At 38.0% G+C, this 15,043-nt stretch overlaps 1 protein-coding gene across 4 annotated transcripts in view; it reads right to left on the reverse strand.

Moving 5' to 3' along the window:
* The window catches only part of GCN2 (protein kinase family protein), a 121,559-nt gene that overhangs the window by 62,044 nt on the left and 44,472 nt on the right, over positions 1-15,043 (reverse strand). For all 4 annotated transcript variants that reach the window (XR_016174291.1, XR_016174290.1, XR_016174292.1 and 1 more), the window contains 5 exons: positions 11,939-12,126; positions 8,207-8,355; positions 7,787-8,042; positions 2,252-2,513; positions 2,032-2,125 (listed from right to left, as the gene is read on the reverse strand). Coding sequence is in view for 1 of the 4 variants with exons in the window: in XM_089160488.1 (XP_089016614.1) it covers positions 2,032-2,125; positions 2,252-2,513; positions 7,787-8,042; positions 8,207-8,355; positions 11,939-12,126 (949 nt within the window). In the remaining 3 variants the exon portion in view is untranslated. The remainder of the gene's footprint in view (positions 1-2,031; positions 2,126-2,251; positions 2,514-7,786; positions 8,043-8,206; positions 8,356-11,938; positions 12,127-15,043) is intronic.

Here is a 15,043-nt window from a genome sequence, read left to right on the forward strand (position 1 = left end):
CCCACTTTGAGTAGGTTTCCTTGGCAACTTTCCAGATTGTGGTAGCATCAGGAAGAAGGAAATAGCTTTCTGCAATAATTGGTTCAATGGAATTAAAAATGAATCCCATAACCAAACATTCAGCAGTCACCCACTTGTCTTGTGTTGTACCAAGACAGAATGGCTTGGTAGAAGTCCTATGAAGATGACATGTAAGTCCACAAGCACCAACCGCAAGAGAAACAAATCGAAACCAACAGGTAATTAGTTTCAATGTCTCATTAACTTAACAATGTTTATATAGAATGAGGAGAAATCATGTTCCCATGACACTGGAGTTTCCTCCATACCAGAAGTACCAAAAGAGGTGGAGGTTGTTGAATTGGAGGACATCGCGCAGAATCAAACAGAAAACTGATCCTAAATATAGATCACAGCATCAATAAGTAAAAAGGATCCCTTGAAAGGAGAAAAAGTGCTCACCACCAATGAAGAAGAGCCATAGGAGAATGAAAAAAAAGGTTTTAAAATGTGGAGAAGACGAAAGAAAGGAGGACAAAAGGGTCTAAGGGGCTTGGGGCAGGGCTGCGATAGCTGTGGGGACCCTCGCAAGAGGCAGCGATGACCCTAAAGTCTATTGCTAGCTGGATAGAATGGGAAGAAGGCTCGCGATAGCCCTAGAGACCTCACAAGGAGGAGATGATGGCTCTAGGGCTGTTGCTGGACAGTATAAAGGCTAGCGGTAGCTAGCGGCATCCCCAAAAGCCTGGCTATAAGAAGCAGAAGGCTTCTAGGGATATTGTTGGTTTACAAGTGGTTGGAAGTGGGTAGCGATACCCCTAAGAGTCCCACAGGAAAGAGATGAGGCCCTTAGGAGCAATCGCAAGGGTGAGGAGTGGTGGATGGTGGTTCTTAAGAGGAAAGAGATAAGCGAAAGGGAAGAAGCGAGGCGGCGATGCTCAGGGTTTTCTGTCATAGGACTTCTCAGATTTGAGGATCAGATCTGTGGCTCTGATACCATGTTGAACAATTTGAGAAATCTTGATCATGGCTCTGATCATAGCTTATGTCTAAGTGACATAGCAAGCCTTTATTTACATTAGTAAAATATGAAAAGGAGAAAACAAATTTCCCAAATTTGGGACATTACAATAAACCATCCAAACAGACAATTCTACCTTTATAAATAATACCACTGCATTACAATAGACCTCCATAAGACCAGCCACCAAAACCTCTTTGTTGGAAGATATCAAAAATTTTGCATTAGTGGGGAATCTTCGTGCTTAACACTTGAACACAACTTAAATATCATCACTTAGTAATAACACAAAGAATGCCAAAGATGGGGGCTTCAAACACTAAGTGAAAGCTTAACTGGTAAGTTACCATGCAATGCTTAGGTTTCCACCTAAGTGGAACTACCTCATTACTTATAATTACTATGCATTTTGCTACGCATTTTCAGCCACTTGGTATGACAAACTAGGTGCACCAAGAGGGCCATCAACTTAGCAAAGAAAACCTACCCTGCCTTCAAATTCTCACTCCAGCCTTCAGTTTACCACAATTTTTTATGACTTCAATCAAACATGACTACATTGGAATGCACCGAAGGAATGCCTTCTCACTCATTTAGGTTCATTCCTTCTCTTTAAAAAATAATTAAAAAGAAAAAGAGGAAATAAAAAGTCAAATAAATTACTACAAAAATTCAAATTTTCATTTGTTACCATGTTCCAGGATAGGCTTCCAAGAAAAGTGGATATCTTCCTCTCCCCACTCCTTGTTCCCCAACTTTATGTTCTCTTTGATAGGGGTGACAAACTGATAGTGGCTTGTTTAGCCTATCATTCTGACATATATACTATTTGCATAAATCTTACCAACCATCCCAACAAAGCGCACACACACTCACACACACATATATATGGTATTTTTATGCAATTAAGCTAAAATACTCATTGTGAACAACAGTTTTTAACATAGATAGAATTCCATAATTACAACTCTGAGATTCCATAAAGTTGACAAATTTTTGAAAATGAATACCTGATTTTCTATTACCCAATAAACAAAAGGTAATCTCAGTTCGTGACATAGCTCAAGCATATCTCCTTCACGGGACAGAAGTTTGACTCCATCTCTAATCAAAACAAAAGAAAGAGGGGGGGGGGGTGAACAATTTAGAATAGGCTAAAATACAACCAAACTTATAATGCTGGCACATCACTACTGAAGGATCTTAAGATATTTTGGAATTAAGAAAAACCTATGAAATTTCTGGTTATCATCAAAAACACGCATTGCTGTTATCTCCATCCTTTTCGCACCATGCTGCCTGAACACTTCTTTTGCAACGTCAGCAACATTATCACGGAAGTCAGTGTCTATCTCTGTGTACTGCATGAAGGAAGATGTGTCTCTGGCCAATTCTGGTCTCCCAATGCTAGGTTGATGGGTCACAAAAATGGCATTTACAATCTTATTATACACACATCTATCCTCAGAAGTCTGCATTCTTCGTAGAGTATCTACAAAAAGTGAAAACATTGCCTCATCCGGAAAATACAACAATTTCAGAGAACAAAATCCATAAGAAACAAGAGGTGTATGCACATCTGTTTAACTACTATTAGTGGGGTTCTTTATGGGAAGAATATAGTCCTGAGGCCAACCAGCATACAGCCCCCTTCCTGGGAATTTTGTTGCTCGTGGGGGAAAGATGGCATAGTAGGGAATGGCTGACTGAGCGCCACTAGACCAGAGATGGCTACTGTAAATTTACAAGTATTAATGAAACTGTACATTGAGTATGTCTAGTAAATGTCAACAAAAATAAAATGAGAAATATCTACAACTTAAATTTTAAGAAAATATACAAGAGAATGCAATAATAATAGTAAATTACACTGACCAACCCAACCATCCTGACAATTACAGGAAGGTACAGTGCTTCTAACAACTGCTCATGTATACCCTAAATCTAACACTGAAGTAATACACCTGCTCTCACTAAATGCTCTTACACATAAATGAGCAGTCTTCCACTTCATTTCCTTCTCCTTATCAGAGAAACCCTAATCCCTTTGGCAACTCAGAGATGAGAAGCAGCCTGATAGCCCCATAAGACGAGGAGAATAGTTTCTGTTTATGGAGGAAACAGGTCCAATAATCACCAACAGCCAATCTCGATGTTCCAACCCCTGTCAGCTTTCCCTGTTACAGGCTTGAAGGGCCTCTCTGTCACTTTTTCAACAAACCACCATTGGCAATTTTGGTGAGTTTCAAGACTGTGAGTAGCATCAAGTTGTCCAAACACCCATTTCTTCAGAGAGTGAATTCAAAAAACATAAAGCAAATGAAAGAGGCTGCCAGACCTTTAAGGCCACACAATCTTAAACTCAAGCACTGAATTTAGACCCGGATATTTTAAACCATATTAAACTCCAAAGATTGAAGTTTACCCTTCAGAAAGGCCTCCCTTGTTGGAGGTATAGGAGCAACTCTGTAAATCAACCTTTTATAGGCTTTGTGGGAGGCAAGATGAGGCTGGAGTTTGCAGTCGAATTGACAGTGTTCAGTGCTAGTGCAGTGCAAACATGCTGTAGCTGCCACTCTATGAAACTTTTGGGGTTGGTAACATCATTTTAAAAGCAACTGACGAAGAAATTTTCCATCAAAAATCCACTGGCTGCGTCACAGTGACAGGGGGTGAACTAATGGAAGATATGTAGTATTCTTTTAATTTTTGTCGTATGTCTAAAATCAATAAAGAGCTGGAGAATTTGGCCCGATTCAAGCGGAGAACAATGTTTTTTTTTTATTATTTTTTCCCTCTCTAACCTCCCCCCCCCCCCCCCCTTGAAAAACGACTTCAGTTTTGTAGATGATGTAAGAGACAAAGTGGCTTTTGAAGAATAAGGAACTGAACCTAAAAGTATGGATTGTGGCAAGTTTGCTGACTGCTTCTGGCAGAGATGGATCTTCCCCTGTTAAGGCTGAGAAGGCTAATGGAATCTCTGGCTTCATCTGTGGAGATTATAAGGAACACATAGTTATTATTGAAGCTTCCTTTTGTCGGAAAGAAAATTCCAGGTTTATCCCTGGAAGTCTTTTAACGTCTGCCTCTGCTGCTATGTTGGATGTTGCAAACCTAGGCAAGAGATTGTACAAGATGAAGAAAAAGACTCAGACATTTCGTCTTAAGGTTAATCTGGACATTAAAGTGACTCAGTGCATGTTCTTGGGGCAGATCTTGCATTTTCTTTTTCTGGTAATAGGACTGAAATATTTCTCCAAAATGCATAAGAATTTTTTGACAAGGTATGGGCTATATTTCTCATAGGAAGAGGCATCCGACTAGAGATGGAACATAAAAGTGGTTGCCATCAATGTCGAGATGGTGGGGCATCAGAAGGCATACATGAGAGGTGGGACCAGAGGCAACGGTGGGGGCAAACTAACAAGAAAGGGGCTGCAATAGGAGGACAAAGAAGAAGAGGAAGAGAAATAAGAAGCACAAAAAGGTAATATTAACCGTATATGGTAGTATGGCGCACTAAAAAATTATTAGTTCAAATTAAGCTGTTACCTAATCTTAAAACACTAACAGACAGACGTAGTGCAATGAAGATTGTAAAGTAGGAAGGTTTGATTACACGTCAGAAAACCCAAGAGATTTGCATTACTGTCAGAAAGGTCAATGGCGGCCAGAGTAGTTTACTCTAAGAAGAAAGAAGGTAATCAATGGAAGAACAGCTGGAGAAAGCTGTCAGATAAGAGAAAAAGAATCCCTCTCAATGGTAACTACCCTAATTTTAATCACTCAAGCACTGCAGAGATAACAAATTAAACTTTAGTCGATGTTTCCAATGAAAAGTAGAATAGTAATATTTAAGTACTACAATAATGACAAGTGACAGTAACTAACAAACATCAACCATGTTTAATACACACTAGTAACCAGAAAAATTTAACTCAGTATTCGTAGCACTCCCCTCAACCCATAGTATATATATCCTATGTTACACCCATAATCTACCAGAACAGTCACAAGCAGCAAAACAGTACTGGATAAATATATTAGTTGTACAAGCCAGTAATGAGACAGCCATCCAGATGCATATCATATATAAGATCTTCACAGTAGTACACTACATCACAGGACAGCAAATAATCTCAAGTGTGCATGTCTATGCCTATATGGGGATAGGAAGCTACCCAGTCATGCATCTTGGATGTTGACCACATCCAAATATATAACTGCCTTGAGGAGCCCTAGAAAATACATCTAACATGAAGGGGAAGGCAATCATTTCCAGTCGCTCCAAGGTGGTTACATGTCCAGGCATGGTTGCCACTCTATACACCACACACAAACACTCCTTAATCACATGAAAAAGGAGCAGATAATAGGCAAACCAATAACTCACAATCTGATGATCCAATCCAAGCTCCATTACATATCAAGTGAAGGTCTTAATGGCAAGAAACAGCTCCCTAATTTTGAAAAAATGCCAACAGACAGCCAACAGTAAGCTATATTATAAGTTCATAAGAGAATAGCAAGTTCCATCCTACAATATAGGATATAGGGAGCAAAGATTTTTCCATTAACCTATCTATGTGGGCCAAAAACTGATAATATACCTGACAGTGAAGAAGAAACTTACAAAGGGAAAGAGCCATCCAACGTGTGTTACCCAGTTATGATGCTACCAATTGGCAGTAGAAGAAACCACTGGGAGTCACTATTTTATAATCATCCAGGCACATCCAAGACTACCAATGTAACCTTGGTCTATGTATCCCTTCAAATAAACCTAAACCAGTAATATAAGAAGACTAGAATATTCCCATAATAGATTATGAGTAAACTATAATAAACATCAACCATAAAATAAAAAATCCAGCAACTTTAACATGGCAATGTTAACAAAAATATAGGCTACAGAATTAAAATCACTGAAGAAATTCTGTATTTTAAAGCATGTTCTTAGTTCAAACTTGCAGCTCATTTAGTTCTGATTTATGATCATTTATTTAGAAAAAATGTACTAAAAAGATAGTAGAGATGTTTCCCACAATCTCCCCCCTCCCCATTCCCCCAGCCACAAAAAAAAAAAAAAAAAAAAAAAAAGGGTTCTCTTACTCATGCAACCTCATCCCAAGTCACTCCTAGAACTAATAGAAGTCTGCAGTTTTTTTATTTTCAGCCTCAACTGAATGAGGGCCACATCATCCAAGATCTTTTAAGACAACCAACTCATGTAGAGACCAAGAAAGGGTTTCTTGAAATTTTGGTTATGGGATATGAGGGATTGAGGGGTCTTTGTGATATGGGCTGTGATGGGATGATTTTGCTAGTAAGGATGGATGAGGTTAGTGGCCTCCGAATTCCCTGGTGGGGCTAATGAAATGGTAACAAGGATGATAGGGTGTTAGTTTTAGAGAGATTTAGAATGCTGGGATTGGGCAAGTTCTTGAGATATGGGATCAAAAGTCATGGGAATGGGGCAAAACTTGGATAAAATGTAGGTAATCCTATAAAGATATGATCTGTAGGTATAATTAGCCTTGGATGGCTAAGTTGAAAGATACAAGGGTACTTATTTTGAGGGTTTTAGGGAGTACAAGAGTTCAAGAAAATATCCATACCATGGAATTGATGCTCATAATGGGGTCAAACCGGGGTTTGAAGGTCACTACGGTTCAGGGAATGATGTGCCTAAAGTGGGCAGATCTGATGACTAGATTGGTGCAGACCAGATCTTAAATTTTGGGTGTCTTGGGAACTCGGAAGAATCAAGAATCAAGAAAAATTGTGATAGGAGAAGGGGGATTGATATAGGCTGCCAGCAATACCTAAGTGGAGCCTGAAGGATGGAATACACAAATGGAGAACGAAGTCAAACTCTGATCTTCAACCAATAACAAGAGGCTAGGCTTGACTTCACCTTTAGAACCCTTCTCAGCCTTGGATCTTCAATTCGCAATCGACAAAACCAGGATTCAGGAGTTACTCAAAAAGAAGCTTTTCTTATTCAATATTTTATCTAACCTCTAGCCATCGATTAGAGGGGTCAATTTATACATCATATGTAGAGTCCTAATCTGATATGGTATTTATACACAATGTAATGAGTCCTAATCTGATATGGACTCCAAGTTGAATTCTTAACTCAAAAATAGAAACTAACTCAAGTTGGGCAAATTAACATAACTATATTAATCTGATATGGTATTTATACATAATATGTTGAGTCCTAATCTGACATGGACTTCAAGTTGAACTCTTAACTCAAAAATGGAAACTAACTCAAGTTGGGCAAATTAACAGAACTAGACCAATTAAAATATTTAACTAACCTATTTTTGTGCTTGGCCTGAACACTAAACTTTTGGGTCCACAGAATAGGGGAGCCACAATTTTTTGTGCGACGAGCACAAGATAAAAACTCACATATTATAAAATCAAACTTGGCCAAACCCTTGAGAATTAAATATTATAACAGAGCCTAGAGCCTGCATTTGTTGCATAAGCATGGATTTCCATTTCCCTATCTACAAGAAATTCTTTGGTTCTCATATTCACGAGAAATACAAATAGCTATACTGTTAGCTTGAACTCAACATAAGATAAATTCACCAGTTCCTCCATCAGATTGTCTTTTGTTTCTGCATCAACGAAATTTGCTACCAAATACTAATTATACTGGGAAGTGAATTAAAACCAGAAATGCTAGAAGTTAAGAAAATTAAATCCAAGAATTTCAAGTTTCCATAAATAATAAACAGGACTTACCATCAAACCACTCATTTTCTCCCTGATGCAATGGAGGCAATTCCTTCTCTAGAAGTTCAGTCGCAGATGGACGATCTGATGGGCTAGGAGACATCAAACGCCTCAATAAGGAAGCTTGCTCTGGAAATTCAGCTTCCCATGTAGTAGGCATTGCTCCATTTTGTTTCAAATCAGAGAGAATAACGTATCTTTCCATCGCTGTCCCGAAAGGGTACCATAGCTCAAAGAATACTACTCCTAAGCTGTACATGTCTACCTGCAAATAAATAAACTTTAGTAGGACAAATTTATGGCCAACCAACACAGCAATGACAATTTAAGAAAATCAAAATCATCAGTGAGGAAAATTGAATTAAAATATTAGAAAGGTAAATTAGAAAGAAGAAATGGAGTAGTTAGTAGCCACAAAATCTACAGAACCTTTTCATCAATTTTTGGCCACCCTTGCTCAATTTCAGGAGCAGTGTAGAATAAGGTGCCCACTTGACCAGTTCCATCTATTGAAACTCCGACCGCATCAGGTGGAAAAAGTGGATCATGATCAACTTGCTCTAGCTTCAGGAATTTTGCTGCAAAATGAACATTTATGTCAAAAAATAAAAATAAAAATAATCCCCACAAGGGGATAAACAAGATCACAATCTGATCAACATCAAGGCATTTTGAATGACTGGCAAAAAGAAAAATTCTCAGCCACTCAGATTAATGTGATGACAATATCTATCAAAAAACAAGAAGCTGATAGAAAGCAAATATAAGTGAAAGACAGAAAACTTTTATGAATTATTTGATGCGCTCCACCAATATTTGAACCACGAATTCTCTTTCTTAATAATCAATCAAATCAGTACTGAAGACCTATGGTCCCATCTTTTTCATCAATCCAATCACAGTTCATGTTTTTTTTCTTTTTCTTGTCAATGGATGGATCTCTCTACTTGTTTGCCATAGATATCCCATATTCTCGACAAAGTGATTAATCAATGGGATTTGGTATTTTTTAAAAGAAACACTTTCTTAAGCATTTAAAGAAGAGGACTCAAAAGTTGATAGCTTTCTAGGTCATGCCACAAGAACCTGTTAGATGATATGGACAAGCTTGCATAGATAATGGGTCTATAGCATTGGAGCATAGAAGATCTATAACGTTACATTCCCCACAACAAAGCAAAGTTGGCTGATAGAACCCTCTTATGCCTTCCCCAAAGTCCTATCTCCTTGCCTGAATCCTCCCAAGAACCTCACTGATAGCACTGTAAATATTCATTCATGGTAACAGAACCAGTAAAAACAGCAACCAGATATTCTTTAATAACTCTGATAAACTTCAACAACCGAAACAAACAACACCAGAAAGCTATGAATTCAGAACAGCAAAACAGCAGAATAATAGTGGAGATATTGCTTGATGAATACAGACTAATACTAATACCTACTGATACTACTAACTGATAAGAACTTCTGAAATAAAGATAAACTACTTAGAACTTTGATGAACAAATTCATCCCCATGGCTAGGCCACTCCCCAAGAAGTCTTCCCTCTCCCACAAGCACAGCTTGTCTCTCCTATTTTCTCCTCCTCTCTCTTCTCTCTCCCCCCTCCCTCCTTACATACCCCATCAAATCCTAACAAACTCCCTATGCATAACCGATTCTTCCACTCTCAACCAATTGAATGATGCCAACTGGATGAACCCCTCTGCTCCTCTGTCTGCAGCAAGTTAGTGGCTGCTGTCCAATTGAGTGTTGCCAGCTGTCCTCTTCTCAGTTGTATCCCCTGTAGTAGCTGTAGGTTGCACCATGTAGTCCCTCTTCTCCTTTCTCTTGTACACCTTGGTGATTAGGGGCTTATCATTGGCCGAGAATATTGAGAGGCTCAAATAGATGCAAGACCATTGTGGAAGTGATCATTCGACTGGAGCCAGTTGACAATTCATTATCAACTTCATTGTATATTGTCAAGGGAAGATTCTTCAACATGTTGCAAATGCGTCCAATGGAAAGATGAACGCAAAGTAATTTATTAACTGCTTAAAGAGGTCATAAATAATGTGAGGTTGGAGAATACAGTACACGTTGCCATTGACAATGTAAGTAGTTTGAAAGTGACAAGGGAAAAAGTGATGAACATTCAGTGTACAAACCCTTATGCACTCCGACCACTACATAGATCCAACCATGGTGGGAGATCTCGCGAGATATCTCGCTATTTTGACATAGCGAGACCAGAGGAGAGGCGAGATCTGCGAGATGGGAGATCTCTCGCCGAGATCTCGCCATATCTCGCCAAGATCTTGCCATATCTCGCCGAGATCTCGCCATATCTCGCCGAGATCTCGGTAAGATCTCGCTGCAACCATCAAATATTGCCAGAAACTTGATTTTTTGTCTGAATTTGTTGGGGGTTCAACTTCTAAACATCTTTAAGACATCTACAACATCAAATTATCATCATTCAAGCCTATTTCAACTAAATCTACAACAAAGGTAAGATTTTCCCCCAAATTTGAATTTTTTCAAATAGAATATTTTACAATGGGTGTGTGAGTTTAGTGTAAATATATGTTGATCCACAAGCTTTTATCTAACTTTCATGGAAACCAATTTAATGTGACATTTAAACCTATATGTGACATACTATAGTGATGAGTTGACTTGGGAGTCATATGTGGCCACCATTCAGAATCAGTTGATGCAGAATGTTGAGTGATGCTCTTGTTTGTCTTGTAATCTTATTACTCACATACTCTTGTGATTGTGATTGTGATTGTGAACTTATGGATTATGATTTATGACTTACTAAAAGTCTAAAACTTCTTATGGTTGTAAAATTTTGAAGCCATTTAAGTTCTTTGATAGTTTGATGTGTAATGTATTTAATACTTTATAGTTGATAACATGAATTACTTGATATCTCTACATTTCGGTTTTACACATAGGGTTGACTTAGAAGACGTAGTTAGGGTTATTTTCTCACAAATCTAAGGCCACCAATGCATTCAAAAGGCCTTAAATAGGCTAAATACCAAGTTTCAGCCCAACCAGAGCCCTAAAACCCACCGAGATGGGCCACCGAGACTACCGCCAATTTTTTGGCATATCTCGACCGAGATGGCGAGATCTCGGTATTTCTGAGTGGCGAGATCTCGCTCGAGAGCGAGATCTCCCACCATGGATCCAACATTGAAGGATATAGTGAATCTAAAAAGTGTGAAAGAGGATGTATAAATGGCAAGATAAATGACCACCTTTGCCTACAATCATCAATTTTCCCTGCACTTATTGAGGTTCAAATGTGGAGAAATAAAATGCATCAAGATAGGTGCCCTCATAAAAAATGGATGAGCCTAAATAAATAGGAGAGTTTCAGAGGTTAATGAAGTCCATTTGCAAGCAATATACGTAATAGAAAACCATTAAATGCACAGATCCAAAGCAAACATTAGCACCATCAGAATTTCAAGTATTTTTCGTAGTTCGGGCATTCCCAAAACAATTTGAGATTTTTCTTCTTTAGAGGTAGAAAATTTGAGAATTCCCATAAATTTCTTTAGTCTGAACCTATTTTCAAGAAGAGCTTAGCCATGAAATAGAAGTACAACAACAAGCCTTTCCCAGATATATGGAGTCAGCTACATGGACCCTTGCTAGTAACTACTCACTACTATTTGAGGCAACACTAGATACAAGGCCTCAGCCATGGATACCCTTTCTCACCAGGTCTACCCTTAGCTCTTTTAGATCCTTTCATCAGGATTAAGTCTCTTCCACTCAAAAGGATTTAAAGACCTTTGTTGAACATGGTTGTGCAACCCCAAACGATTTCCTCATAGCCAATCATTTATCGAAGTTACTTCCAAACCAGCTCTAATATGATCATTTCCTTTCTTTATCCTTACCTAGTTTTGCCACTCATCCATCTTAGCATCTTCATTTCTGGCATGAGAAACAAATATTGCCATTAATGATTAAACTTTGTTAAGAGTTGATAAGACAATGTTTGATTACATCTGTCCCGAAATAGCCACAAAATAACAATATAAAATTTTCAGTCTTCATAAATTATGAAATTTCTAATTTTAAGTATCACCAAAGCATAAGAAACTTAAAAATAAATGAATAAAACCACAAACCAAAATCTTTTATCTTACCAAGACCAAAATCTCCAATTTTAATGTCATTCCGAGCATCGAAAAATATGTTACTTGGTGTCAAATCACGATGTATGATTCCTTGTCCATGAATGTGAACCAGTCCTTCAACAATTTGCCGAAAATAATGCCATGCATTTTCCTTTTGAAAGTTGCTACTATATGATTCAAATTCTTGGCGTAGGGTCCTTCATATCAAACAAATTTGAACATACAAAAGAGTGGAAAAAATGTCAATACTAAAAAGGTAAACATCACAAAATCATCAAAGCTATCAATAGATTTTACTGACAAAATCATGTTCCAAACATTTCCTCTAAAAGAATTAAGAAAACATATGCAAATGTATAAATTCAAACCAACTCCATGGGTGTTAGTGACCAGTACCATGCTACAAATGGACTGAAAAAGAATTTGAACTTCACAATACAAACCCAATATTATTCGAGGTAGTTATTTTTTCCAAATAAGAAATACACCTGATTCATCTCTAATGATTATCTGGGCACCACAAAAGTATACTCATCGAAAAAGCTTTATGCCATCATACTACATATTAGAACAATAAACACTGCAGCAAATGTGAGTAATTTGCACTCCAGCAAGAAAGACACATTTGAATGGATTGAAATACATCTGCTAGTCTAGGAGTGAGACCCTTCAAGAAATTAAATATTAAAATAGTCAGACGAATCAGCTAATGAGTACCCATGAGTAAACCATAATATTCATTTAAGCAGGAGATTGGCAATTCCGATCAGTGCAAGTAATTGAAGTTGAGAGTTCGATGTATGTCCCTACAAATGAAGGGCGTTGTCCATTAAGTAGTCCCCAAGTTAGATACCTAATAACAAGGTTACCATAATGAATCAAGCCCAAACAGCCTTTGTACTTCTATCTTCTATTCCTAACTATCCATTCTAGTAAACTGAAACTTTGAAAGTTTGAACCCCCACTGCCCTCTTTATGGCTGCTTGCCAAACTAACAACTTTCAGGTACAATCAGAAGGCTCGAGTAACTGAACTGGTAGGAGGTTGAAAGCAAGGATCGCAATCTCGGTTTTGAGGCCGGTTTTGACAGCCAATAAACCAAGATATGGTGGTCAAAACCTGGAACTTTTTCCCTAAGTTTTGACATATTTCCAGCATTTTCCCCCAAGTTTCCACAAATGAACTATTGATTTAGGGTGAAAGAGAGGTTTAAATAATAAAATCCATTAAAAAAATGGATTGGGGTCAAAATCAAATGGCAAAACCTAGCGGAAGCAGTCGAAACCTGGCACTTTTTCGTCCACCTAGGTTGTCTTGTTTTTTTCAAAAAGGTTTTGACCGAAATTTATACCCACGGTATTATATTTCGGCATAACATAGCAAAATATTGTCGAAATTCCGCTGTTTTGCTAAGTAGTGAAACAATCTATGCAACAAAATTGAGAAGTCACAGATTTTTCAGAGAAATTTCAGAAATTCCGCTAAAACCTCAAAAATTCTGGTGAAATTTTGAAAATTCCAAGGGATTGTACCATACATGGCTTTTGGCTATGGATAAGGATATGATGAAGCATATGGAGGTTCATTTGCTGATTGTAGTAACATGTCTACAAATGAGTATGGAGATGGACCAAGTGCATCATTTATGACTCCATCTTTGGATATCCATTAGGACCAACACAACTAGTTATGCCAATGACGGACTATACAGATAACTTTATCCGTACCATGTCATGGCATTGTTTATTTCCAATATTCTAGGTGATGGATCCAACCCGACACACATACTTGTATATTGAATTCTACGGTTCTACTTGTTGTATGTATTGTTGCATTTTAATGAAAATCTTAGTGTTGTCTTGCATAATATCCAAATTTATATTGGTTAAAATTCATGTTCCAAACTTCCAGTTTCGCCCGCATACAGCCGTGCATGTTCCTATCAGGAACAACCCTTTGTGTTAGATTTGAGAAAAATAACACTAGCGCATTTATTGGCCCCATATTATGCTAGACAGTAAAATCAAGCCAAAATGACCCCAAATACCTTCTGAGATGAAGAGTCAAAATCTGGGTGAAACCTTCCAAAATTTCAGCATTTCCACCGAGATAACTCCACCGAGATAACCAAGTTGAGTGAAATTTCGCACCTTCTTTATACTATGGGTGAAAGTACAAATTTTTTCCTCATGCTAAATAACAAGAGGCTAGCTGTTTCACAGGAGACATAGTGGCATGAAAGACCTTGGGGGTATTTCATGTGGTTAAAGGAAAGTATTCCCTACCTAGTCCATGTGATTGTTTCAAATCTTTTTTAGCCGCCAAAGCAAGTATCTTTTTAGGAAGTCCAGTTCAAGAAAAGGAACGACGGAGAGCTATATAGATCGTTCCTAGGTCAATGGTCCAATGTTATCGTTGAGCTTCTTTGCATACTGCTCCCTTTGCAATCCAATCCCAGAACTACGGCTCCAAAGGATTGCGCAGTGGATGTGTTAGGTTCAAATCATGTGACAATCTACAATCGTTTATGATTTTAATATTAATGAGGGTCACTAAAGGGAATATTCCGTTTGATCGGCTATCTACAATTTGAGTTTGCAATCCTCAAATATGGACAGTGAGAGCAAAGAGGGTTGTGTGGCAAGGCTGGTAAGAATAGGATCAGTCAAAATTTTAGGGAAGGAACCAATGAGTCATCAGAAATGATTCATCGCATGGCTCAAGGAATGGATCACCTGAACTACACACTGATCTAGATAGATTCACCAACACTACTTTTATCAGCTCCAGTTTGGAGAGGCTCCAGTTTGTTCATGTTTGCCATTGGATGATGAGCATCTGTCATATATTAATCCTACGGTTATCCATCCCCCAACACTTAACTATAGTTTAATATGACTCACACAGTCACACCTCCTAACGCTATTCTTCTCCTTCCTCTCTCTCTCTCTCCATTTAGTTTTTTGTTTGTGTATCTTCCTCTGCTTTCTCCGTCTTGGACTCCGGCATCAATACAACTGCATTGGACCATCAAGCAGGGGTAGACCTAAGACATCATTTTTAAAACTCGATTAAAAATATTTCAACAGAAACCCATGATAGTTGCTTATATTT

This window comes from Hakea prostrata, chromosome 7, assembly GCF_041222555.1.
Source record: "Hakea prostrata isolate BN-2017 chromosome 7, UWA_Hpros_2, whole genome shotgun sequence".
Classification (NCBI taxonomy): Eukaryota; Viridiplantae; Streptophyta; class Magnoliopsida; order Proteales; family Proteaceae; genus Hakea; species Hakea prostrata.